At 45.0% G+C, this 25459-nt stretch overlaps 1 protein-coding gene, 1 long non-coding RNA gene and 2 other non-coding genes across 8 annotated transcripts in view; 3 read left to right on the top strand and 1 right to left on the bottom strand.

Moving 5' to 3' along the window:
- The first annotated feature begins 1324 nt into the window (after window positions 1-1324).
- On the top strand, window positions 1325-2220 carry LOC101133398 (uncharacterized). The gene is made up of 2 exons (XR_174568.4): window positions 1325-1729; window positions 1969-2220. It is a non-coding gene; the product is annotated as an uncharacterized lncRNA (long non-coding RNA).
- Window positions 1812-1881, top strand: LOC115934841 (small nucleolar RNA SNORD104). Its single transcript, XR_004070583.1, has one exon. It is a non-coding gene; the product is annotated as a small nucleolar RNA SNORD104 (small nucleolar RNA).
- LOC115934858 (small nucleolar RNA SNORA76) lies at window positions 2078-2210 on the top strand. Its single transcript, XR_004070597.1, has one exon. It is a non-coding gene; the product is annotated as a small nucleolar RNA SNORA76 (small nucleolar RNA).
- Window positions 2221-3166: 946 nt separating the features above from the next.
- Window positions 3167-25459, bottom strand: part of TEX2 (testis expressed 2) — a 116812-nt gene continuing 94519 nt past the window's right edge. For 4 of the 5 annotated variants that reach the window (XM_004041205.5, XM_055386854.2, XM_055386853.2 and 1 more), the window contains exons 8-12: window positions 16527-16659; window positions 10569-10694; window positions 8674-8883; window positions 6571-6691; window positions 3167-4823 (exon numbers count right to left, since the gene is read on the bottom strand). In XM_004041205.5, coding sequence (XP_004041253.2) covers window positions 4701-4823; window positions 6571-6691; window positions 8674-8883; window positions 10569-10694; window positions 16527-16659 — 713 coding nt within the window. In that variant the 3' untranslated portion in view covers window positions 3167-4700. The remainder of the gene's footprint in view (window positions 4824-6570; window positions 6692-8673; window positions 8884-10568; window positions 10695-16526; window positions 16660-25459) is intronic. The other variant, XM_019028113.4, reaches the window with a different exon arrangement.

Below are 25459 nucleotides of genomic sequence, written 5' to 3'. Positions count from 1 at the left end.
ACAATCAAAGCCAACAGCCAACTTCCAAGCAAGTACATAATACACAAAACAGAGCTGTGGACAATGTAATTACAACACAATTAAGGTTGAATTAATAAATAAATATTTTATACCATGTTTGTACTTGATAGTGAAAACATCTTCATTTCAACAATCTGTGGAACACTTATAAAAGCTGATATTTTAGGTCACAAAGAAAACTTTCATACATTGCCCAATGCGGAAACTGTACCATAATGTAATAAATGTTGAGATAACGAAAGTTAAAACAGCAACAAAAATAAATAATCTAGAGACTACTAAACACTTGTCAAAGTCATTATCGCTTTGGATTAAACAGGATTTTTTTTTTTTTTTTTTTTTTTTTTGAGATGGAGTCTCGCTCTGTTGCTCAGGTTAGAGTGTAATGGTGCGATCTCGGCTCACTGCAACCTCCGCCTCCCGGGTTCAAGCGATTCTCCTGCCTCAACCTCCTGAGTAGCTGGGATTACAGGGGCCTGCCACCACGCCCGGCTAATTTTTGTATTTTTAGTAGAGACAGGGTTTCGCCATGTTGGCCAGGCTGTTCTTGAACTCCTGACCTGATCCATCCGCCTCGGTCTCCCAGAGTGCTGGGATTACAGGCGTGAGCCACCGCGCCCGGCCAAAGAGGAATTTTTTGAATTTAAAGTCTATATAGAAAATAATGAAAATAAGAGCCCATTCAACTACAAACCCACAGGGTGAAATGGTTTCACTGTCACATACACACACACACACAACAATAAATTTTCCGTATTAAGAGGAAAAAAAGGAAAAGAATTCCCAAGGAAAACAGGGAGGCAATAAAGATAACCGGCGACTGTGACTGCTGGTGTACTGTGTCCTCCCCCAGTTAAGCAAACTCTCATTCATCCACCTGTATGTCCGGGGAATAGGCTCAATCAACTCTGCGAAGCTTTCCCAAAGTCAGGCTTTCTGTCCTTTGGGTTTCTACAGTAGGCTGTTCATAGCGCTATGTTAGTATTTATTAAAGTTTTGCAATCCCAGGATGTTTTCCACATCACTCTGCCCTTTAAATACCTTTGTTTACCACTTAGAATGTGCCAGGCAATTGGCATTAATTCACCGAATCCTTACAATTTTTTTTTTTCGCGGTGTGTGTGTGGGTGGGGGGAGTGGGGCGGGGGGTATTCCTAATTTCCAGAAACTGAATCTCAGAAACGTTAACTGAGCAAGGTCACAGAGCGAACGCATCACAAAGTCAGGATGTGGTGCAGATCGGTCCATTTTCAATACAAGCTCTTTCTGCCACGACAGGTTATTTTGCACTTGGGGACAGTTTTTAACTTTCCATTCTCAACTCCTATCCTAGCTCCTGGCACAGAACATGTCATCCAAGTTAGGCATCATCGTCGCCTGCTCTTGGTGAAGTTTTCTTTTGCGTACTGTGGAGAGATGCGCTCATTACCAGCTGGCGATGGAGACGCTGAAACGCAAATGGATTTGAGACTGGGCGACTCCCATCTCTATGGTTGGTATGTGACCCATCTATCCTCTGGAGGACTCAGCAAGGACTACCAGTCACCAGACAACTTTACGCGCACGTGGTCGCAAGGTGAACTTGCTATTGGTTAATGGCAGTAAAGCCCGCCCATCAGCGCCCGCCCATTAGCGCTGGTCTGCTCCTTTAAAAGAACGCCATCGACGCTCCTCTGTCTTTCAGCGCCTGCAGGTTCCGGGAGGTCAGGTTGTATTCCTGGCGGGTCGTCTGGCTGGGTGGGCCGCGGAGGTCGTGGTCCGGGAGCAGGGAGGCGTAGGGGGGCTGGCCTGCTGTGATGACATTCCAATTAAAGCACGTGTTAGACTGCTGACGCGGGTGATGCGAACTGGAGTCTGAGCCTACCCGAGCGGAGCTGGGAGGGGGCTGGCGGGCGGGCGGGCGCGCGCACACACACACTCGCTGATCTGTCACTCTCGTTCTTGTAGCTCCCAGCCGAGGACGTCGGATGTCATCGTCCTTGCTGCTTTACCACCCCATTCCCGTCAATAAAGTGCTTTGAACCCAACCCTGGTGTCGGTGTGTGTCGTTGGCGACGCGCTGTCTTTGAGCCCCCGCCGAGCCTCCTCGTGGCGCCGGGGGTCAATCTGCAGCGCTAGAGCATGTGCTTGCGCATAACTGGGGCCGCCTGGCTCCCCGCGGGCGGCCCTTTTAACCGCGAGCGACAACAAGTAACCTGACCGGCTGCTAGGCTGGGCAATTTTCCAGGTGTTTTGCCACGAGAGGCCTCAATCCGTAATACCAAGGCTGGAATGGCGTGTTAGGGGGGCGGTGGCTGACGGGGATACGCGGACTCTGCTGCGTAAGGAGTGCCCCTCTGCTCCCATACGTTCCCCAGCCCACTCCTCCGAGTGTATCGCGCGCGCTGTGCCTTCGCCGTGAGTTCGACATAAGTCCCAAGCTGTCTCGTCTGCCATCAGACGCGCAGATTTAGTTGAAGGCAGCGTGGAATGGCGTCTGCAGGGCTGTTGTGTACTTGACGTAAACGGATTCGGTGTGGAACTGTATTGAGTTAACTCCTGACTAAAGGGTAATCGACCTGTTTACAAATAACCATGCAGGAGTACTGACAAGCATGGGACTAAAGCTTTGGGCAGGTTAATCTGTCACTCCTAAACAGTTCAAAATTATAGGGCGGTTGTGAAGGTGAACTAGATTTTATATATGGTTGGGGACAACATAGACACCTAGTTACACAGTCCAGATTCAGTGATTGGTAAAAGATCTTCCACAAGGGCTCCAGTGAAATGTGCATCAGTTCTGAGTACAGGGTAGCAATGGTGGGCAAGGATGCACGTATGCGTTCACTACATGGGCATTCGATGAATGAAGGTGTCCCAAATTAAGATTATACTAGACGATGAAGGGTGTAAACTGCAGCCCAGGAGCACCACTGCCCTACCCCCTCAGTTACAAACTTTCACTGAATTCTTTAAATGTGGGCTGAAGATAATGGCACATAGTTTGAAGGATGTGGTGAGGATGGCTTTGTGGCCTTAGGACTGGGCAGTGATCAACCCAGTAAATGAAAGCTGCGATTGCCAGGTGAGGGCCCCGGTGCTCTGTACTCATTTTATTGTGCCCCTATCTGAACAGGATTCAGTAGAAATGACTTAGATGCTTATCTAGTATTTGACATGAGATATTTATTTTGTGAAACAATGCAAGCGATTTTAAATCCCCACATACTATTTGATTAAGTGCAACATGGTACAGTCATGTGTAATCTCTTTACACGATAGTGCATCTAGTCCTTAGCCTTTAGTTATTGCACAACAATTATAAAGACCAGTGACCAGGACACATGGACTCTGACAGGCAGATCGGCCTACACAACGAAAAATCAGAACAGTACACCAATTGGAATGGTCAAACAATTTAAGTCAAATGTTTTAATGGTGCAATTAAAATAAGGGTTCAAACATGTTTTCAATATATTAATTTCTTTAAAGTCATGTTCAGGCAAGGTGCTGTTTAAAAAACCACTATTAGCTTTGTCCACACATGTAAGTTATCAAAAGTTACCCAAGGTAATTTTGACGTTGAATGCAGCTTTAAACAATAAAAAAATGGTATTAGGTTTACTTCTCGAAGCAAAGAGAGCCCCCAACCTTGTAAACTAAACATTCTGACACAAATGCACAAAATTAAGTTGGCAACATTAATTTTGAGATGTAGTGTGATGCTGAGCAAACTTTTGGTCTTGACTCTTGAAATAATTAAAGAGAGCAGTTCTCCGTTTTGGCCTTCAGGAAGGGAAATCTGCCCATGGAACTCTCCCAATCAGATTAACAAACTGTTTCGATTCCCATATAAAACCTGGAGGACACAGGAAACACCAGATGGAAAAACTGGCTCTGGCTTTCTAACCCCATCCCATCTGTATGAGAGGACCCATCCTGTCATGTGCAGTGTTTGATGTTTTCACATACGCTCCTGTCTCAGGAAAACATTCAAGATTAGCTAGCCCCCAGGTGGTTGTACCTCATTGGTGAAAGGCTTGGGATGGTTTGATCTCATGGCTTTGCCTGATGTTCACATAAATCCCACTGTCCTTACCCAAGCTGATAGCGTGTTGTGTGTGTACTATGGCTACTTGCTTCCCAAATGCACAATTTAATGTGGAAAATAAGTTGCTCTGCCCATCTCTTCTGTCACCGAAATGAAAAGGCTCACAGAATTCCTCTCCCCACCCTCCAGACACATTGCACACTGACATTCTCTGGAAGTGTGGAAGGCCGCATACAAAGTATAGAAGTGAAAAAGTCCACTGTGCACCGGCTGCCTGAAGAAAAGCTTTGGAGGAGTAGAGGAGGCAAGTTGTTCAGCTTTGCTCTTACTGTGCCCATTTGCTGCCACAAACATGGGTAGACTTTTAAAAGCCATGGTGTGGGTCACCTATAACTTCTGGATCCACCATGATTCTTCCATGGTCTCCTTTGCCAAATCAAAGCTTTGCAGCAGGCAATCCAGACAGTTGTCACTAGATGCAGGAAATGACACCTCACAGTGGAATGGGCACTGGCAGGCAGAGGGCAGAAGCAGTCCTTTAAGAAACAGTAGCTGTGGCACAGAGGCCAGTGCTACAGTACAGATGGCGGCCAAGAACCCCACACATCCAGCTCGATATCACAATATGGGGAACATCTGACATCACCCATCATGGCTGATCAGCAGCCTCCACAGGTGGGTCTTTCAGGAGGCAGGAAGTAGAGCGAGGGTCCATGGCTGAGTGCATTATAGTGATATAAACATCATCCATGTTTGGCATGACAAAAACTTTCTGTAGGAAGATATTAAAGAACAGCTATGTGGAAGAATGCCTTGCCAGGCTGTCACCCTCCTTTGTTCTGATAATTTTAGGGCTTAGACTGATTTTTAAAAGTACATATAAAAACTTGCTATGCATTCCAAACTAATTCTCCCACCATACATACTTTAGAAAGAGTTGAGGAATCATACCAGCGCATGGATACGAGAATCCTCTAATATATCAGCTCGGAGGCAGAAGTGGCCTTTGATTTTGTATACATATAATAAGGTTGCCCATATGCACTGATATATATCCAACAATTTAAGAGAATTGGCTTAAGCTGTTCACAGTAGTTCCCAGTTACTATGTCTAGAACACATATTCCATGTGAATTATCCTTTTATTAATAAATCCTAGCGATAAAATGTAAGCTAATGGCCAGGTGCGATGGTTCACGCCTGTAATCCCAGTACTTTGGGAGGCCAAGGCAGGCAGATCATCTGAGGTCCAGAGTTCAAGACCAGCCTGGCCAACATGGTGAAACCCTGTCTCAACTAAAAATACAAAAAAATTAGGCCAGGCACGGTGGCTCACACCTGTAATCCCAGCACTTTGGGAGGCCGAGGTGGGCAGATCACGAGGTTAGGAAATCGAGACCATCCTGGCTAATACAGTGTAAACCCCCATCTCTACTAAAAATACAAAAATTAGCTGGGTGTGGTGGCGGGTGCCTGTAGTCCCAGCTACTCGGGAGGCTGAGGCATGAGAATGGTGTGAACCTGGGGGACGGAGTTTGCAGTGAGCCAAGATGGCGCCATTGCACTCCAGCCTGGGCGACACAGCAAGACTCTGTCTTAAAAAAAAAAAAAAAAAGGAAAGAAAAAGGGAAAAATAAAAGGCATGATGTTCTTTCCCCTCAGTAGGTTCAAAGTACTTTTCTATTTGGTGATGACATTAAGCTTTTTCAGAAATTGGTTATCAGTTATGTTTAATCTCTAGTTTTTAAATAAGAGGATTTTTTTAAGGCAGTAACTCAAAATATACCACTGCAAAAAGAATGTAGGTCTTCTTCAAAAGGTGAATTTCATTAAAAGTAAATAGTTTGCTAATCCATAAAACCCCAACAGACAACTGTGCTTCAAACATCTGATAAAAGTTTGATGGAAATAGCTCATCCTAGGGCCTCAGCTATACTGCTATTACCTTTGGTGGCCAAATGCAGAAACAAAAGCTGAGAGAGTAAGCTCTGGCTTAATGAACTCCCAGACTACACTAGAAGCTACCCAGGGGAGGGAGAGGCCTGATTCATCTTTGGACTCCCAGGGCAGGTGGTACCTGGCACACAGAAGGGTTTCCAGGAATGTTTGTTGAACTGAACAAACTGAGCAAGGTGAACAGCACACAAGAACAGGGGGCAGCCTCCCTGCCCACAGGCCGGGTGCTAAGAGTTGGGCAAGGCCAGGCCTTGCATAAGAGAAAACAAAGCCTGACAGTCCTGGCAGGCTTGCTGGGAAAAGACATCATCATTTTGCTCTGACCCACATCTTTTGGGTTTCCTCTGAAGATGACTTAGTAATGTTCTGTGGATAAGTTTCAGGGCTTTGATACTGTACCTAAAGTTTTATTCCCATATTTGATCAAATGTAATACTCTTCCGGGATGAAGGTCACCATCAGATTTTCAAAAGAGGATCCTGACCCAGCTGAAGTTCAGAACCTCGGCTAAACCCAGAGCTTCTATACTTGGTGTGAAATACTAGATAACACTAGAGGTTTACCTGAAACTCTTGCTCCAGTTTCTTCTCTATCCAGTCTGTCACATGAACTAAAGTCACTTCTCTCTCTCCAAGTTTTGGCCGAGCTTTCAGCTCCACATGTGGTGGCTTTCGGAAACCATACCTTTTTGAAGACAAGTAATAACCACATTTAGAAGCAAAGCAAGGAATGAGACAGGCACTGACAGCAAACAGTTCTCATTTACACGGGGCTTTATCACTACTTAAAATGTTATTTTCTTCTGAAAATGCCCTCTAAAAATATTCCACACACAAAGTATGAATTGTGAACCCCCTGTGTTCCCTGGATGGTGTTAGGGCTGTGGCGGATTTAGAACAGTTCTGACAAACTGAGAGAGCCAGGAAGCACCACTGGAAAAGTCCATGACCTGGGCATTGGTTTCTGTTTTTTTCTAAAATGGCAATAAACTTTTTTCTTTCAATTTTTATAAAAGTAGTATATGTACATTACAAAAACAAAACATACATACAAGCAGATAAAGCAGAGAGTGAAAGACACACTGCCTCTCTCCGAATGTCATCCCCAAGAGAGGACTATTGACAGAAGTGGGGTGAACTCCCCTTACATTCTCCTGTGCATATGTCGATCAGTAAGGTTTGAAACCTGTTTTTTCACCCTACACCCCAACAATACGCTTTTTATGACTTCCCGAGGGAGCAGACTGGCAATCAGAACTGTTGGCAAAGTATCCAGACAAGACCCTGTGTGCTATCAACTATCTAAAACCTTAAATCTGTCCTGGACCAGTGCTTTTGGAAATACAGTAAAAATGTCAAGTTGCCATAAATATTTCTAAACACTCTATACTTGTCTTTATGGATCAATAACACATAGTTCAGCATTTGAGCATGCCTTGGGTAGCGCTATCCTAGAGCCCTTTTATTTTATCTCCCCCTGAGCAGAGGCATTTAAAACTGATAAATCTAAAGAACTGGCAGTAAGGAGAAGAAATGTATCAATTTTAACTATTAAAATTTTTTTAAGGTTTGAAAGACCATACAATATATTAACAGTGGTTATTTCTGGATGGTGAGATTATGGGTTTTTATTTATTTATCTATTTTTCACCTTTTCCCAATCTTTCTCTTTTTTTAACAATGAAAATATTACTTTAAAAAAGTATAAAAAGGCATTTTAAAGTTTTATTGGGAAATACCAGCATTATCGTTAAATGGTTAGTCAATTCAAAACCCCTCTTCTGATCATTCCTAGAAATCCTTCTGAATACCGATGGTATGTACTAGCATGTTGGTTTCACTCTATGATAGAACAGAGCTATATTTTTGTTATGAGTGCAGTTTATGGTACAATGAGATCTCTTATGCAATCACTATTTACACTTATGCCCATTTTTATAGGACTTAGCATGTCAATTTTAAATTGAGATTCACAGACAGTGATGCTGAACTCATCAGTAATTTATTTCAGTGACTCTCAACCCTGGCTTCATCACCCCCGATCCCTGAAATCCTGGGGGATGGGCCAGGCATATCTATATTTTTAGCAAGTCCCCAGGTGATTTTAACATGCAGCTGGGGCTGAGAATCAAGTCCTTAGACACCAAATGCACATGCTCCTGACTCCTCAGCATTGAGGCCTAACTCAGGGAAGTCTCCCTAACTTCCCAGACTCTGTTGGCTCTGTGATCCCCATCTTTAAAGTAGGGATAACAATGGCATCTACCTCAACAGGATGCTATGAGGACTAATCAGGTAATGCAATTACAACCAGGGCCAGGCAGAGAATAAAGGTGCTATCTACAAATGACAGCTGTTATTACTGGCAGAACAGTTGGCTTTACAGAGGAGGAAGACCAATAATAGAAACAGCTTATCTCATAAACTTCATGTATTGACTTTAACTTTTCCTACCATGTGAACATGACTTCTTAAATGTGAATTCACCACTCACAGAAGAAAGTACCATCAGATTTGCAACTAATATTAAGGTCCCATGAAAAATGTTTGGAAGTGCTTCTGCCCGGGAGAAGGTACTTTCCATAACCTCAAGGTTAAGCAGGCTGGGATATCTGTGGCCATGCAATAGGAGGAATCACTTATTGTCCCTGAGGGCCCTCTACGCACCATACTCGGTCAGTCGGGGGTGGTGGAATGTTGACTGCCAAGGTTCCTCTACATTCTTGTACTTCAACAGTGAGCAGCAGGGGTGTGTTGGAGACTTCTTCGATCTTCTTTTTAATAAACTCTGTCTCTGTTGCTTTTTGGAAATATTTTGACTTGGTAATTTTATCAACAAACCTCATAATCTTACTTGTTCGATGACCTCCAACGTACCTTCAAATGTGGAACACAAAGGGCGGTTAGCACGAACTTTGCTCTTTCACAGACAAAAACCTGTGGCTCTTCGTTCCCCTTACTTTAGAGCACCACTCGATGTTTTGGATGTGGTGATTCTGTGTTAGGGCGGGGGGCATCCTGTGCATTGCAGGGTGTTCAGCAGCATCCCTGGTCTCTACCTACCAGATGCCAATAGCACTCCCCCTAGTTATGACAATAAAAAATGTCGCCAGACATCGGCAAATGTCCTCTGGGGGGCCAAATCACCCCCAGTTGAGAACTACTACTTCAGAGAAGGTGTAAATGTCTGAAACAGTCCAAACCTTGACAATGGAGAGCTGGACAAAGTCCTCATGCAGAGGTTTCTCACCTGTCCTCCTTTATACTACTCTAATACCAGACAGAAATCCAATGACATATCAATCTCATAATCTCCATGCAGCAAGTAACAAATCATGCTGCATCAATAGGACACAAATCAGTAATTAATGGACTGTCTTTAGGTGGTGTCACATGGCTACCTTGAGTGGCAATTACTTTTCAAAGGGCTTGGAACTTCTTAAAGAAAAATGTAGCCTGGGCAACACAGTGAGACCCCCATCTCTACAAAAAACAAACAGAAAATTAGCCAGGAGTGGTGGTGTGCACCTGTAGTCCCAGCTACTCAGGAGGCTAAAATGGGAGGATCACTTGAGCCCAGGAGGTTGAGGCTGCATTGAGCTATGATCGTGCCACTGCACTCCAGGCCTGGGTGATAGAGCAAGATGCTGTCTCAAGAAAACAAACAAACAAACAAAACGCTACATCAAGTTGACGTGCTCACAGGCCAAGAAAATAAGCTGTTGTATCAGGTCACATGTACCATGAGACTCAGAAGAAAGGATATTTGCTTTTTAAAATCCCCCACAGTTCCAGAACATGAGGAATAGTATGTGTTCAGGGAAAAGCAATCATTCTTCAGAGGGTCAAGCAGCTAGACTGTAAATAATACACACAAACTTTGGCACCAACTCCTCAAACATCTGAATTCTCATCTCCTGTAGGATTTCAAAAGTGAATAGGTTGGTTTTTTCTTATAAAAGTTTCTGAATTATTTGGCTTCTTTTAGTTTCTTCAATTCACTTTATGTAATTAAAAGATCCTTGTGGATAGGCTATTTAAGCACTTTGATCATTTCACAGCCCAAGTAACAGGCAAAGAGTAACCCCCTCCAAATGAAGTTCATGATCCAAAAGATCAGCTCAGTCATCAGCGCTTTCAAAACTCGCCAAAGAAAATCATCTGAATGTTTCTGCTTTGCAGGAACTTGCAGCTCAACAGAAGCAAATGCACTCCAGCTGAAGCTGAGGGGAGGGAGACTCTCCGGGGGGAGGGGGCGTATGCTCGGTTCCTTCTGAAGGCTCAGGGAGATGCTTTTCATCATCAGCACACCCTTCAACTTCTCTATTATTTAATCAAACAGCAGCAGAAAGCCATTTTAGTAAGGAAAGCTATATGGGTCTTTTTGCTTGGTTGCCTGGAATTTAAACAGACCACTGACCTGGGATATTAATACAAAAACCATCTACTCAACATTAAAGAGGAAGGAAGATCACAGAGGAAGGAAGGGAAACAAGGTTCACTCCCAACTTGCTGTTCTGATCCCTGGAGACTCAGAGGCACAGAAGCACTGATCCACTCACCCTTCAGCCCCTGGGAGGAGCTGTTTGTCTCCCCCGCTGGGCTCTGGGGCATCGTCTTCCTCAGAGGAGCCAGCGCTGGAGGATTCCTCATCGCTGTCCGCCAGACAGAATGCCCGGGGCCTGCAACTGGACAGAGAGAGAGTCACCACCACCGCCTGCCCTCACCCAAGCTCTGCTTAGAAAGAGAACACACACACCCATGCAGACACACTCAACCACAACAGGGTCGGGATGTAACTGTTACTACATCTCGTCATTCTCTCCAACCCACCCAAACCAGAAGAGGCCCAATCCAAGAATCCTTGGATCAGCGCAGATGCTCAGGACACTCTTCAGCACCAAGGCCTCTGACAGGACCACAGAGGCCTTGGACCCAGAAGAGGTTGCTTTTGAGCATGCATCAGAAGGACAGGAGGTGGGAGTGTGATGCGCACATAAAATGCAGTGATTTCAACCAGCAGTGCAGCGGAGCCACACGGGAGGATGAACAGAAAGAGCGGATGGTTGCAAGAGTGAGGTGACAGCTTATACTGGTGACATGGCCACTTCTCACTGATGATGGGATGTTGAGGCAAGTCCCTTGGCTCTGGCTTAGTTCAGCAACTCTGATGCTTTCTGGCTTAGTAACCCTCCAAGTGAGTTTTGACTCATGACTCCTTTCCAGTGAAATTACGTATTTCACTCCACACCTGCCCTATCTCCTGAGGGTCACAGAAAAAGCCAACAACCACATACACACACACAAAAAAAAAGTCTCAGGAGACTCTAGGAAGCAACTGACATGAGAACCCAGGAAATTTTCTGGAAAAATACATGTCTAAAGACCATTCCTTTGACTGAAGTAAGGGAAAGCCTCATGGGACAGCAGTGTCCCTCACTCAGCTCTCCAGGGCAGATACTCAGTTCCAGAGGTGTGGGGTTGCTGGATTACCCGCAGAGGTGAGGGGTCCAGTTCCCGTCGGAGGGGACCTGGGGGCTTCTGGGCTGAGCCTCGGGCCTACAGAAAGCAGCTTCCTCCCTGGACCGTGGCTTTGCTTCAGAAAGTACTGGCAGGGCTGTGTCTGAGCCCAGAGACTTAAATGGGACAAAATGAACAAGGGACAGAGTAGTCTCTGAACACTATTACACAACCAAATGGTCACCAAGCAGAGGCTGGTCATTGTATTTTTGACAAGGACACAATTACATGGACAAGGGGAGGCAGTGGGGCTCAGGGCCTATCTCCCTGCAGCTGCAGTCCTTTGGTTTTCCTGATGCTGTCCTTGGGCCATCAGAGGCCCACGGGGACAGTTATCTCCTGACCAACAGGGGCCAAAGGCACCCAAGGGCACAGCACACATGCCAGTGTGGAACTGAAGGCCCAGCAATGGCCCCAGCCCTGTGCACTGGGAGGGTAGGACTGAAACCTCTACCCTGGAAACAGGAGCCGGCTGTAAGAGGACCCGGACTGTGTCCTCCCTGGCAGGACACACAGCTCCTCCCTAACCCCACTCTGAAACATTAGAGCCAGCGATTCAGCCAACAGGCTGGACTTCCACATTAAAGGGAAACTCCCTCTGCAGAAACAAAACCTTCTTGTCCCTGGCCATGGGACAGCACGTAACTGAGTCTTCCTCCTTCCACCAGAGGCCTGGCTGGTCCAGGAAATGCTTATGTGTATCCACTGGTTGCAGAGCCATATCAGAGTGTGCTGTGGTTAGGCAGCCCTCACAGGAATCTTATATTTAAAATGTATATAGCAAAATTCAATTCCTATGAAAGCCTAAACCGGGTCTTGGGTGAGGAAAGTCAGAGATGTAAATCCCCAAAGATCACACGCCCCTCTCAGAAGAGCATCGGAGTTCTCCATCAGTAGGATGGCAGTGCCTGAGGCTCTCTGACCTCATGCTGCCAGGTGTGAAATCTGTCCCCACAGCACAGGGAGCCTGCTCCTCACCCACAAAGCACAAAAGGCTGCCTGCAAGCTCTGGGACCCCAGTGAGATCTGCTGAGCCACTGCTCCTTGTGTCTCCACTGGGCCATATCATCTGGCAGCTCCAACCCTGGGCAGAAGATGCCAGAGGCTGAGCGCTGTGGCAAGCTCTCAGGTTACTGGTTAATCCTCTGCAGGTCACAGAACAGGACAAATTTTGTGGCTTGAAGTGAACACTTTAGGTAATGCTGTACCAGTTCAAGCTGATTAGATGATGTGAAAATCTGATTTTGACCGAGTGGTACCTCTGCTCTCCGCACTGGGGGCAGTATTATGCGGCACCCAATACTTAGGAATTATAAGTGTAGCCCAGTGTTTGCCTGATATTCACTTTTATAAATGAACATGCATTTTATGACCTCAGCATGAACTTCAGAGAAAGATATACCGCACTTACTTGTAGAAGACGTGCTGGAATGTAATTAGCCTACTTGTTTCAAACACACCTCAGAATTCCAGATGTGTGATATCCTTTCAAAGAGACACCTTAAAAGGCTTATTCCAGTTATGTTCCTTCTGCCAAAAATCTTTTGGAAATGTCAGATATATAAGAAAAAGTGAATTATTTTATCACTGACACTCTTAGACCAAATATTTTATTTCTTGGTCTCATAATGACCAACACCTCTGATGACTTCTGGCAATTTCTCAAAGGTCCAAACCATCTACAAAGCAGGAAAATTTGCTGTCACTCAGGATAGCTAAAAGAATGTCATGGACTCTGGAGGCAATTCTAAAAAGAAGCCCCCAAAATGCTTTAAATGAAGATGCATAATTAAATTAAGAAGCCCTGTGAGATGTTTGCTTTGAGGGAGACCACACTCAAGAATGCACTAATTTTCTTTTGAGAAAATCAGTTCTATACACCTGCCACAGGCACACATGTGCATACACACCCACGAACTAGACTGAGTCACAGTGTAAACTGCAGGCACTCAGTGCCCAGAACACCAGGGGCCTGGGGGCAGATGGGTGGTTTGGGGTAGATGTGAACTAGTAACCCAAAAGAGGTCAGATGGGGCCACCTTCTGACTTGGGGACTTGTACAAAGGGCCCAGACTGCAGTGGTGGAGCAGGAAGAGGCCAAGTGCCTTATAGGAAACACTTCACTTCCATGCCACTTTCCATTTAAAGGCCACCCAAAAGGCAGAGCGCTCCCTTTACTAACTCATTCTGGCCCTCTGCAGGGCAGTTCCTAAAGCAGAGGCTGCTCAGGTCACTATCTCGATCCCAACTGAATGTTGTATGTTATGTTACCTGCAGTGTGCGACAAAAGGACTATTTGGGAAATGAAAAGACTAAAGGAAAAATGCCCATGAAAATACAGCAGACACACATTTCAAAGGGAAGAGACTTTGCTAGGGCAAAGCTACACAGGTTAAAATCTCAGTCTAACCCTCAGGGTGCTAACTAAAGGTGAACAAACTTCCTACCAGTAAGGAGGACATCTCACAGGCTGAGCAGCATCTCCTCAGAGACTCCGCAAAAGCACAATCATTTGCACACTTGAACAGGGACTGAGAAAAGCAGTGAGATGAAGCCGAGGCCCTGCCAGGCAGGACACCAGGGAGCAGACCCTGATGTGGAGTGAGGCCCTGGACAGGTGGCCATGGGCTGAAGGGAGAGCCTGCAGGAAAGGGCTGCTGCTGGCCAATTCTTCAGATGTTCTGCGCTTTGGAGGTTTAATATTAAGGAAGATATCAGTTCCAAAGGTCACACGCTTCAAACAGCTAATAAGCATGCTGACCCCTGTCCCTCCTCTGCTACTAAGCTGCGTGGTGATTCTGTAAACCTCATGACTGAGGAAGTAAAGTGGATTCTGGAATCACTTCTGGGATTAGGTTCTTAACCACGGATGGGCTTTCAGAGGTTCACAATGCTCCTAGAAACTGTGAGCCAAATGGTGCATGTGGAAGCATTTTCAGAAAGAAGGACCCAGTGCTCTCAGGTTCCCGAAAGGGTCCTTTCTGAAAAAAAGGGGTAAGGGTCCATTTTTCTGGGCCTTTTTCTCCCAAATGAAGTGCTGCTGGATTGTATTCCTCCTTACTTTTAAAAACAAATGACAGCCAACTACACATCAACATATAATTTAACACCCTCACAGGAAGAAGCAAAACATTTTATAACAGACTGTTCTAGAAAAAAATAGTACTTTAGAAATATAAGTGAAATATAATACCATCACATTCCTAAAGCAGAGGATCTTTTTTTCACTCAGTCTAGAGAAGCACAGCTTTCCAGAAACACGTCCATCCTCTGATCGGCCAGAGTTTATGAACTTGAAACTGGGCTATGAGGGCTGCATGAATAGCAGTCAATGTGGACGCATACGTGGCAAGCACCTCAGGGACCGGCCTGGTTGCCACCCCTGGTGCCCAAGACCCCCTTTGCAATGGAGTCCCTGTGCCCCTGTGCCCACACAGTGCTGTTTCTAGAAAGGGCTCCTTGCAAAAATGCATCTGCCCGAGGTTGCTCTGCCACACTCCCTTTTTATTAGATCTCATTTTCAAGACTGCTTCTGCTTCAGGTGCTTCATTTTCTAGGCAGCTGGTTCTGCAACTCTGTCGTCATGAGCTGGATTTAATGTGCTCAGCTATGCGTGGGGGTGGGGTGGGGACAGCAGGACCAGGAATTGAGTCTGACTAGATCAGGACTCCAGCAATTCAAACTGGGGAAGTCTATAAGACTTTCCCTGTCAGGAAAGCCTCTTAACTACTCCTGGTCTCGGTTCTCTCAGGCTTTTATGTCCAAGAACGTGATGGCTTTATGTCCAAGAACGTGATGAAAAGACAGGTTTCCTCATGGTTTCACATGTGACCGAACAAGACTCAGAAGTTACAGGGTATGAAATGCTATGTGGAGAGTTGATAAATACCACACTCACCAGAAAATATAAATCCACAGATTGCCGAATCCAAACATATTTTAACAAATAGAAAAATGAAAGGAAAATAGCACAGACACAGGTTAGATTGCATATAGCTGGTAAAATTCTCCAATTATTAAAATAGAAACATTTCATTAAGTAACTTGAATAAATCAGAATAATCTAAGTAAAAGAATATTCTCCAATGTATAACCCAGCTCCCCCAATCTGCTACTACCACAAGCATGAATAAAAGCATTAGGTCAGTACCAGAACCAAGCAAAAGTCTAAGAGCCAGTATCTTATATTTAGACCCCATGGAGGTAGCTCCTTGTGACATTTTCATGTCATCATACTGTTGATTCCATGCAAAGGGCTAAAGATGTGAGAAGTAGCCTCTAGTCAACATTTTTAATTTGGTAAAAACAATAATATAATTTAAATTTATAGTCAAAGCAGTCATTTTAAGGAGAATAGGATGTAAAAGTTCCAGTTTATCTATTCTAGGCATTTAAGAGGGAAAAAAATTAAGCTTCATGAGTTACCTCACAATTTTGGAATATTTACTAAATCAGACAAACCCTAGGCGCAGATACACTATCTACAAAGAGAGGGATTTACTACGCAAGTCAATATTGTATTATTTAGGGAAAATGCTTCTCAAAACACTTTTAGGAGCACCCTCTGTGCTACAAAATCAATCATCTAATTATAAATAATTCTGACTTTGTGATTAAAGCAGGTAGATTCAGCCTGCTCCACATATTGCTGTTTATGACCGGAAGGATCTTCATGATTCTATTCGAGGATCATTTTATTGCTCGGATGAGTCTGCCCTGCTTGTCTGAGTCAGTGATGTTTTCTGGGTAATCAATTCCATGTGTACCACTGCCAGCACTGAGGTCAAAGGCGCTGTCACAGCTGAGCTGGGTTGGGAACCCATAGGCCACTGGGGATGAGACTAGGAAACCATTCCCTGAAATGCTCTGGTCCAGGAGCACTTACACAGAAGCTCACTCAACATCCAGGGGCCACTACACATCAAATCTGCTTCTCAAAGGCTGGAGGGAGAAGCTGGTGCCCCAGGATTAGATTAGTAAATTCATATATAGCCCCTTACCCTTCTTTGCCAATTTCTCCAACCTTCAGGGCTTCAACAAGAGGCTCTTTACCTAGTTTGGTCAAATTCATTTTGGTCTCGAGAGTCATCAGAAAGGACCCATTGTAGGACATTTCCAAATCAATCCAGAGTCCTGGAGAAATGGTGAAAAAACAGAAGGTTTTTTTCCCTCAAAAAAACACATGACTATAAATGACTTACATTTAAAAATATCTAAATAGGCACCATACTGAAAGTCCATGTATCGCCTACTACTCTAGTTGAGAAGAGGACTGAGAGCACATTATGCCATCGACACACACGAGAACAGGTCATGGAATACATCGAGCCCCTGGTAAACAGCCAGCATCTCAGGACCCATTCACAGGATCCTGGGGAATTCAGTGCACAAGTCAGCATTGGAAGGGTCCCATCCTCTGGCTTCTAAAATCTCCTTGTATTTAGTAAGAAGACATATGCCTAGCGGAAGAAAATGGCTTGACCCAGGGCAAAGCCAGGACAAGGCATGCTGATGCCCAGCCAGTTACGAGGCACAAGGGAAGTGCTAAGACTTCTCTGTAAGCTGGGTTGTTCTTTAAAGACACATATGAGAACCGCTGTCTTTCTTAAAATTCTCCAGTATTGGGAGTGGGACACAGAAAATGGCTCAGATTTAACAGGAAGAGTGACAAAAACGTTTAAGACCTTCCTTTCTTTCTGGAAACTGCCCACTGATGGGAACCAAAGAATTAACTTTCAATTCCCAGGATTATCCAGATACAATTGCGTAATCACTTTGTACCTTAGGCTTAAAATCAGCTCCTTAGGAAAGATACTATGCCAATGAGATCATATCTAAAAGGCTTGTAGCTTCATGGAATTTTACTAGGATGGCCGCTGTTCAGTGGTTTAAAATGCAAACAGGGTTTATCTCATGACCCTCTTCTACTTGAGGATTCTACGATTTGTCAAGTATTTTTCTGTGATTTTTCAGACTCGGGGCTCCAGAAGACCTCATGGACTTTCTATCAAAATGTGATCCTTTAAGTGGGTGTTTAAATGTTAATAAACTTTTATAGATCCTCACATGACAAATGACATCTAAAAGGAAGCAGGAAATTAATCTAAAACCATCGTTCACATACAGCATTGTTTTCAAGCAATGACTGTAAACAGCCCATCCCCTACACGGCCACCACCTCAGATAAAAGCACTGCTTAACCCCACCCAGCACTAATGGTGTCATTCCTCACTAAAGGCAGGATGATTTCCATTTTGTTTTCAACAAATTCTTTTTACCATAATGGAAGGTAATTATTTTCCATGAATGACCTGGTTTAATTAAGTGATATGGAGATCAATTGTGATTATCTTCTTTGCAGCAATAATTACAAAACTGTTGTATTTCTTGTTTACATTAAGCAGTTAGAAAGAATTACTTAGCTTGCTCTTCAAAGGTACTATTACTGGAAATAAAGGGTATATCTGCTTTAATAAAAACATTTAGTTTTTAATCACTTCAGGAGAAAGGGGATTAGAGCAAAAGGCTAACGTTAATAGATTTAAACTCAATGTAAAAAAACAACAATAAAGGAGATATTTATTGTTGTATAGTATTTCCAGCTTTGAAAATTAATATTCAAACTACCTAGTTACTATATACATCCAAACATAATCGTTTCTTTTGAAAATTCTAGTCAAGTTTCCAATAAATATTAATAGTATGCGTTGCCTTTGAAAATGGACATATTAAAGGCACCAGAATTATACTTCTTACAAAATGGAAAGTTTTGCTAGTCTGTTTTTTAAATGAAGATATATGGATTTAGGCTTAGTAAACTGCTGGCTCATGCCCAGTCACGGGGACATTCTACCAAATGATGTGTGGTCCAGCGTCCCTGCCAGGAGCTGGGAGGTGGAGGAAGGCCCAGGGAAGAGCAAGGAGCCCAGTCACATAGATTGGGGCTTGTGTTTCACTGGAAGTTTCTTCACTTCTGTGCCATCAGTACCCTTGTCTGCACCAAGGAGACCTATACTGCCTCTTCCAGGGAGAGCTGTGTACACCCTGGCACCTGGCACAGTCTGACCAGGCAGCCTCCCTTTTTCTGCATTCACCAGCCCACCCTTACTTCTTGCTCTGTCTCCCTTGCTGCTGTTGCTAGGGAAGAGGCTGTACTGGTCAGCCATGGAGCCTGATATCTGAGGATGAGGCTTGGGCATCTGACTGAGCCTCTGCCTGGGTGAGGGGTCTGTTTTAAACACTGAATGTACCTCATGAGACCCACTCACAGGGCCCTGCTCAGCCCTGGCACTCATAAAAATATGAAAGAGTCAAGAATGCTTTAAGAACTTTTTTCTTCCCTGAGATGGGGTCTCACTCTCACCCAGGCTGGAGTGCCACCTGGTACGATCTTGGCTGACTGCAACCTCCGCCTCCCAGGCTCAAGTGATCCTCCCACCACAGCCTCCTGAGTAGCTGGGACCACAGGGGTGCGCCACCATGCCCAGCTAATATATATATATATTTTATTTTTGGTAGAGATGGGGTTTTGCCATGTTGCCCAGGCTGATTTCAAACTCCTGAGCTCAAGTGATCCACCTGCCTTGGCCTCCCAAAGTGCTCGGATTACTTTGGGAGGTGTGAGCCACTGCACCTGGCCTGGAATGGTTTAAGAACTTTTAAAAGCAGACATGAATGGTAAATAAATATTCCAACAAATGACTCTAATATGATGTGCTTGCATTCAGATGAGGGTAAGAAGACTATTTTAGCATTAAGTGTAAGAGAAATTTGCTTTTGTAACAATGATTCAGCAGGCAGAACGTGACCTGAAAACCTGGGGACACGGGCAACTCCCAGAACTTGGAGCAAAGACCAACTGGTTATGTGACAGGTGAGTCAGGAGGCCCCTGCCTTGCAAGACTGAAAGATGAAATTCACAGTTACTAGAAAGGTTGTCTTCCCCTTGGGGACTAACATAGCAACAATGAGCACACGGGGACACACACTGCCCCATGAGCAGCATCTTCCACTGTAACCCAGCTAAATGCTACTTAATCTAGAGGAATGCAGTTATAGGGCCCTTTCTTTTGTAGTCTTGACAAATGGTTAAGACTTAGCTGTAGGCATTTCACTGAAAATACTTTCTATAACCATGTGCCCTGGCTGGTGCTCAAGAACAAAACCAGAAATTGAGGAGCGGGATAATTTTTGATGCCTTTAAATAGGAGTAAGGCAGGCAGTCCTGAGAGGTTCTCTGGGAAAGGGGGCTGGAGGCAGGCATATGAAGGGTCTATTCCACATCATGTTGAGAGGTTGTCCAGTGGTAACCAGTGGCACCCGATTATTAACGAGCCCCTATAAAACTGGCACTTCAGGCTGGGTACAGTGTCTCACGCCTGTAATCCCAGCACTTTGGGAGGCTGAGGCAGGCGGATCACTTGAGGCCAGGAGTTCAAGACCAGCCTGGCCATCATGGTGAAACCTCGTCTCTACTAAAAATACACAAATTAGCTAGGCATGGTGGTGCGCACCTGTAGTCCCAGCTGCTAGGTACGCTGAGGCACGAGAATGTCTTGAGCCTGGGGGGCAGAGGTTGCAGTGAGCCGCGATCGCCCTACTGCACTCTAGCCTCTGTCTCAAAAGAAGAAGAAGAAGAAAAAAAAAAACCCTGGCACTTCATGCAGCAACACGAGTGACAATGTAGTAAGACTTAGTCTGTGTACAAGGACCTGGAAGGAGCTCAGATGCTGTTTTTCCACTCTGCAGTTTCACAGCGGCAGGATCAATTACCACTACCACCACTACACAGAGACACTGTGGCAAAAATTACAGCTTATTCCACCAAAAAGCATGTATGTGTTCTTAACGTACAATATCAGAGCCAAAAGCACTGAGATGAACCCCTGCCCTCAGGAAGTGTATGTTTGAAGAAAAATAAAAGTGGCCTAGGCCAGCTGGTGCAGCTCAGACCATGATGCCAGTTGGTATCATAAAATGCCTTGGCATATGTCCCCACAGATAAGGGGTGGCCACAGCCACAAGAGGCTCTTCTGCCTTCGGCCTGGTTTTCCAGTTAACAGACCCCATGGCCTCAGTCCTCCCGTGGCCATGTGAATCTAATAATCTCACACAGCGGTTCACTGTTTTATTACTATTTAGGCATCTGTCTCACTGGAGTAGGCTTGAGAGGGCACCTGCTGCTTGGGAGTAGTTAAGGGAACCAAAACCCTGCACACCTGAACTTGGTCCTCACGTTATTTTCTCCTCCATTTCCTTCTACCCGTAACTATTAATAGCTGATTTCACTCTGAAAGTCAATATTTGGCATCCAAAGAACAAAACTTCTTAAAATGGAACATTTGATAACATTATCAAGAACACATGTTGGAGTTATTCAGCTCTGGGAAGAACACACCAGTGACTGTTGTGCTCCTGGCAAAGAGACTGGTGCCATATTGCTCATTCAGATACTACAGAAAATTAGCAATTCCTTGTGTGTGGATGTGTCTTTGATGATAGACATCATTTTTAGCTTTATCTACCTGTAACTGTCCTCTGAAATAGAGCTCCACCCCTTCAAGGTTGACAAGCTGCAAATCAGGGTCCCCTGTCCCCCACCTGACCCATGTTCCACAAGAGGTATGATTTCCCCTTCCCACACTAAGCCCTTTCCACACTAAGTGTTTTTCTTCCCGTAGCAGTCTGGTCAGAGCCACTCCTATCAGCCCCATGTGCTAGAGTATGGCCCTGCCTTGGTGCTCAGGCCCAGGCAGCCCCAGTGGCTGTAGCTGCCCTCTGATGTCACTCTTGAAGCAGGTGTGGCAGGAGGAGTGGGCAAGTCATGACTGACTCTGGCTCTAGTTTTCTGTCATTACTCAGGTGGCAAAGTAGCATCACTCCCAACACTGGATGTGAAGGCAGCAGGCACATAGGTAGTGGATCCTGGTAGGATCCAGTCTGGAACACTGGATGTGAAGGCACCAGGCACGTGGGTTAAGGTCTGGAATATCAGTCCAGATGACTAAGGGCAGCTCTGGAGACAGACAAGGTTTCTATTTCTGTGGGACATGGTAATATTTCCATAGAATCTGAGACATTCAGTCTAAATTTGGGCTGTTATTTGGTATCTTGAAAACAAGGCAAAACCCAATAGGGTCCTCTGTCTATGTGGACACTCAGTGGCTATTTGCAGTTTTAAATTCATGTTGCAAACATCCCGAAGACTAAATGAATTCATCTAAGCCTGAGGGGTTGTGGTCTGCATCCTTGGATCATTCTGACCCTGCTGACACACCTGTGGGCACCTGTTCTGAAACCGCTGGACTCAGGCACAGAAGATAAAAACCTGCTGACAGAAGCGGCCCCCACCCAGCCTCTTCAGGATGATTTTATTAATACTAACAAAGTGGCCGGAGAGCAGCAGCTAACACTGATGCTTACTACGTGCCACGTGCTCCGAGTGCTTTACACATAACACTGCATCTCTACCACACCCAAACGAGGCGGGCAGGACTGCCATCAGCACTTGAAGGATGAGGAAACTGAGGTATAGAGTGGTTAGTGGCTTCCCCACAGTTGTACCGCTGAATGATGTACGAGCAGGACCCAAACACAGGTGACCTGGCTGTAGAGCCAGTGCTCATGGGCAGCCTCTGATGGGGCCTAGACTCCATGAAACAGGTTGGAAGTGTGAGGCTGCTGCTGACCCAGGCAAGTCACCCCTCTCTGGGCTTTGGCTCATACACACATGGCAGGGTGGATTGAGGCAATCTGACTGCCCTTTCAAGTCTCCCCAGTTCTTCAAGGGTTTTGAAAAAGAGCTATGTTTTCTAAATTTTTAGCCATAAGAAAAAAGATTTGGAGAGCATATACCAAAAATGTACTAAAAAGGTAACCCTGGTTATCTCTGAATGGTGGGATGATGGGTAATATTTTCCTTTTTACCTTTCCTGAATATTTCTATTTTTCCCACAATGAGTATTTGTTGAATGAATGAACAAACATTACCCTAATGGAGTTAATAAAATGACTGGAAAGAGTTTGGCTGAGTGGCAGGCCCTGGAGGTGGCAGCCCAGGGTAGGGATGAGGGCTGGGTAGAGGAGGCCAGTCTGGTGGGGGAAGGGTAACATACACAGGTTTCTGGACCTTGCTGTGTGGCCTAAAGGAAAGAAAGGAAATCCATATATATCCCACAGGTAGAGCAGCTAGTTCCAGGGTGTGTGTGGAGTGAGGAGGCGTCAGAGCTGAGGCAGGAGGAGCACAGCCAGTTTCTAAGGGACACAGCTTGTCTATCGTCCAGCCATCTGCCTTTGGTGGGAAGTGAGGCTGCTCTGGAAAAGGTGGTCATTTAACCTCATTCAATTCACTTGAGACAGGTTGTGTGTGTTGGAACAGGCACAAGCCAACATGCATTGTGTGCGATTTCATTCAGAAGAACCACAGACTTGACTTCTTACAGCAGCAAGGTCATGAAAGCTGAGAATGCCATTTTGTTTTGTTTTGTTTTGTTTTTGTTTATCCTAGTAGGATCTGCCAGCTTTGATCTGTAGGATGGTCAACTGGACACTATGGCCGCCTCCATGCTAAATGCCTTAACAGCAGCATCCAGGCAGCTATGATAATAACAATCCTTAGTTGGCATGCATAGAGCTCCTCCTTGCTCCAGATGCTGTTCTAGTGCCTTTTTTGTATTGACTCATTTAATCCTCACGACAAGCTTATGAAGTAGGTGCTGTAAGAATCCCTATTTGAGCCAGGCGCAGTGGCTCATGCATGTAATCCCAGCACTTTGAGAGGCTGAGGTGGGTGGATCACCTGAGGTCAGGAGTTCAAGACCAGCCTGGCCAACACGGAGAAACCCCCTCTCTACTAAAAATATAAAAATTAGCCAGTCGTGGTGGCAGGTGCCTGTAATCCCAGCTACTTGGGAGGCTGAGACAGGAGAATCACTTGAACCCAGGAGGTGGAGGTTGCAGTGAGTTGAGATCATGCCACTGCACTCCAGCCTGGACGACAAGAGTGAAACTCCATCTCAAAAAAAAAAAAAAAAAAAAAAAAGAATCCCTATTTGAGAGATGAGGAAGTGAAGTGGTTCAGGGGTTTGCTTGAGGCCACGAAGCTGTGGACCAGGTAGTCGGGTCCAGAGCTGGTGCTCAAAACCAGTGCTGCCTCTTGCCTCAAGAAGAGCATCCCTAGGATGGGATAATCCAACCAGTTGTGGCCAAAATATCCCTTCTGAACATATGCCTCCAACAAACAAGCACAAGCCAGGAAATATTTTTAAAAAGAACGTGAGGGGATCCCATAGGAGGTGGCGCTCCTTAGAGCTGTGAAGGCCTCCTTCACCTGGGTCGCATTTCCCTGGAAGGTGAGCTCTGCTTTTCAGAGTCAGTTTGCTTGTCACCCAGATTCAAATTTCACTAAAAGGAAAGATTCCCCCGTAGAGCACTGGAATCCAAAATGCTTATTTATTTCTTTCACTGTCATTTCTGTTTTATCATCATATATGCATCATTTGTGGACTTGGAAAAACCTGATTTGATCAAACTTTGAAAACCCCACTGGCTTTATGTCTTTATCGTTCCTTTAATACCATTTTCTCCCTTGTTACACAAGCAGGCAAGTCTCTAAAAACATACCCTGAAAGGAGTTAAATAGCCTCAAATGGATTAAAAACTGGCAAAGCTTTGATCTATATAGTGAAATGTCTCACCATAGCTCCTGCTCTAGAAGAACAGTTAAGAAGCTTGACACTTAGGTGTTTGGTGAATTTTACTCAAAGCCTGACCAAAGCTGCCCTGAGAGGCTGCAGAGTTCAAAGCCACAGGGGCCCGGTTGTGGCCCTGCTCCCCTCTCCTTGGAACTTTCTACAAATTCAGCAAAGGGCAGTCCTGAGATAAGAGGCTGCTAACACATTAGAAAATAGAGCGTGCACACTTATTCTTTACTTTCTTTAAGCCTCTCATGAGGTTTGTGTTAGCTGATCATTCACCAGCTTGTTATACATTTCTAAAGTGGCAAAGAGCAAAAAGGAATAGAGAGGCCACCTGAGTTAGAGGAAGAAAGGTAGCAGTTGTACACTGATGGAGTGAAGATGCTAGCTAGCTATGCAGTGAACACATAGACGGTGCTTTTTTTTTTTTTTTGAGACAGATTCTCGCTCTGTTGCCCAGGCCTCAGACTCCCGAGTAGCTGGGATTACAGGCCAGGGTGATGCTAGGGCCCGAGGTTACATCTTCATCTTATTTCTAAAGCTCTGTTATTTTCTTTCTTTCTTTTTTTTAAGACAGAGTCTTGCTCTGTCGCCCAGGCTGGAGTGCAGTGGCACAGTCTTGGCTCATTGCACCCTCTGCCTCCTGGGTTCAAGCTATTCTTGTGCCTCAGCCTACTGAGTCACTGGGATTACAGGCACACACCACCATGCCCGGCTGACTTTTGTATTTTTAGTAGAGACGGGGTTTCACCACGTTGGCCAGGCTGGTCTTGAACTCCTGGTCTCAAGTAATCTACCTGCCTTGGCCTTTCAAAGTGCTAGGATTACAGGAGTGAGCCACCGCACTCAGCCAATGCATCTTTTACAATTTTGCATGGGGTTAAAAACACTCTAGTTCAGCCATTTGCCAAGAATTGAAAGGTTTTCTACTTTTACTTTCAGTGAACCAGAAATTCCCAAACCTAGACACACCCAGATTCATCAAGGTATAGACATAATTGAGGGGTTACAGGTGAGCTCAACATGCAGGAATTAGATGGACTTCTCTGGATGTGCAAATACTACCCTGGTCTATCTTTCTCTGAAATTGATGTGATGCGAAAAACATGGATGGGTTGTCCGCTGAAATATTGCTGGACAGATATGCTAGAGCTGCTAACTATAGTGCTAGAAAAATCTCTTCATATTTACATCAAATGTACACAACAGCAGAAAAACTGATTTCACTAAACACAATT

Source organism: Gorilla gorilla, chromosome 4 (assembly GCF_029281585.2).
Source record: "Gorilla gorilla gorilla isolate KB3781 chromosome 4, NHGRI_mGorGor1-v2.1_pri, whole genome shotgun sequence".
Taxonomy (NCBI): domain Eukaryota; kingdom Metazoa; phylum Chordata; class Mammalia; order Primates; family Hominidae; genus Gorilla; species Gorilla gorilla.
Note: the sequence above shows the minus strand (reverse complement) of the source record. Positions and strands in the feature narration are given on the sequence as shown.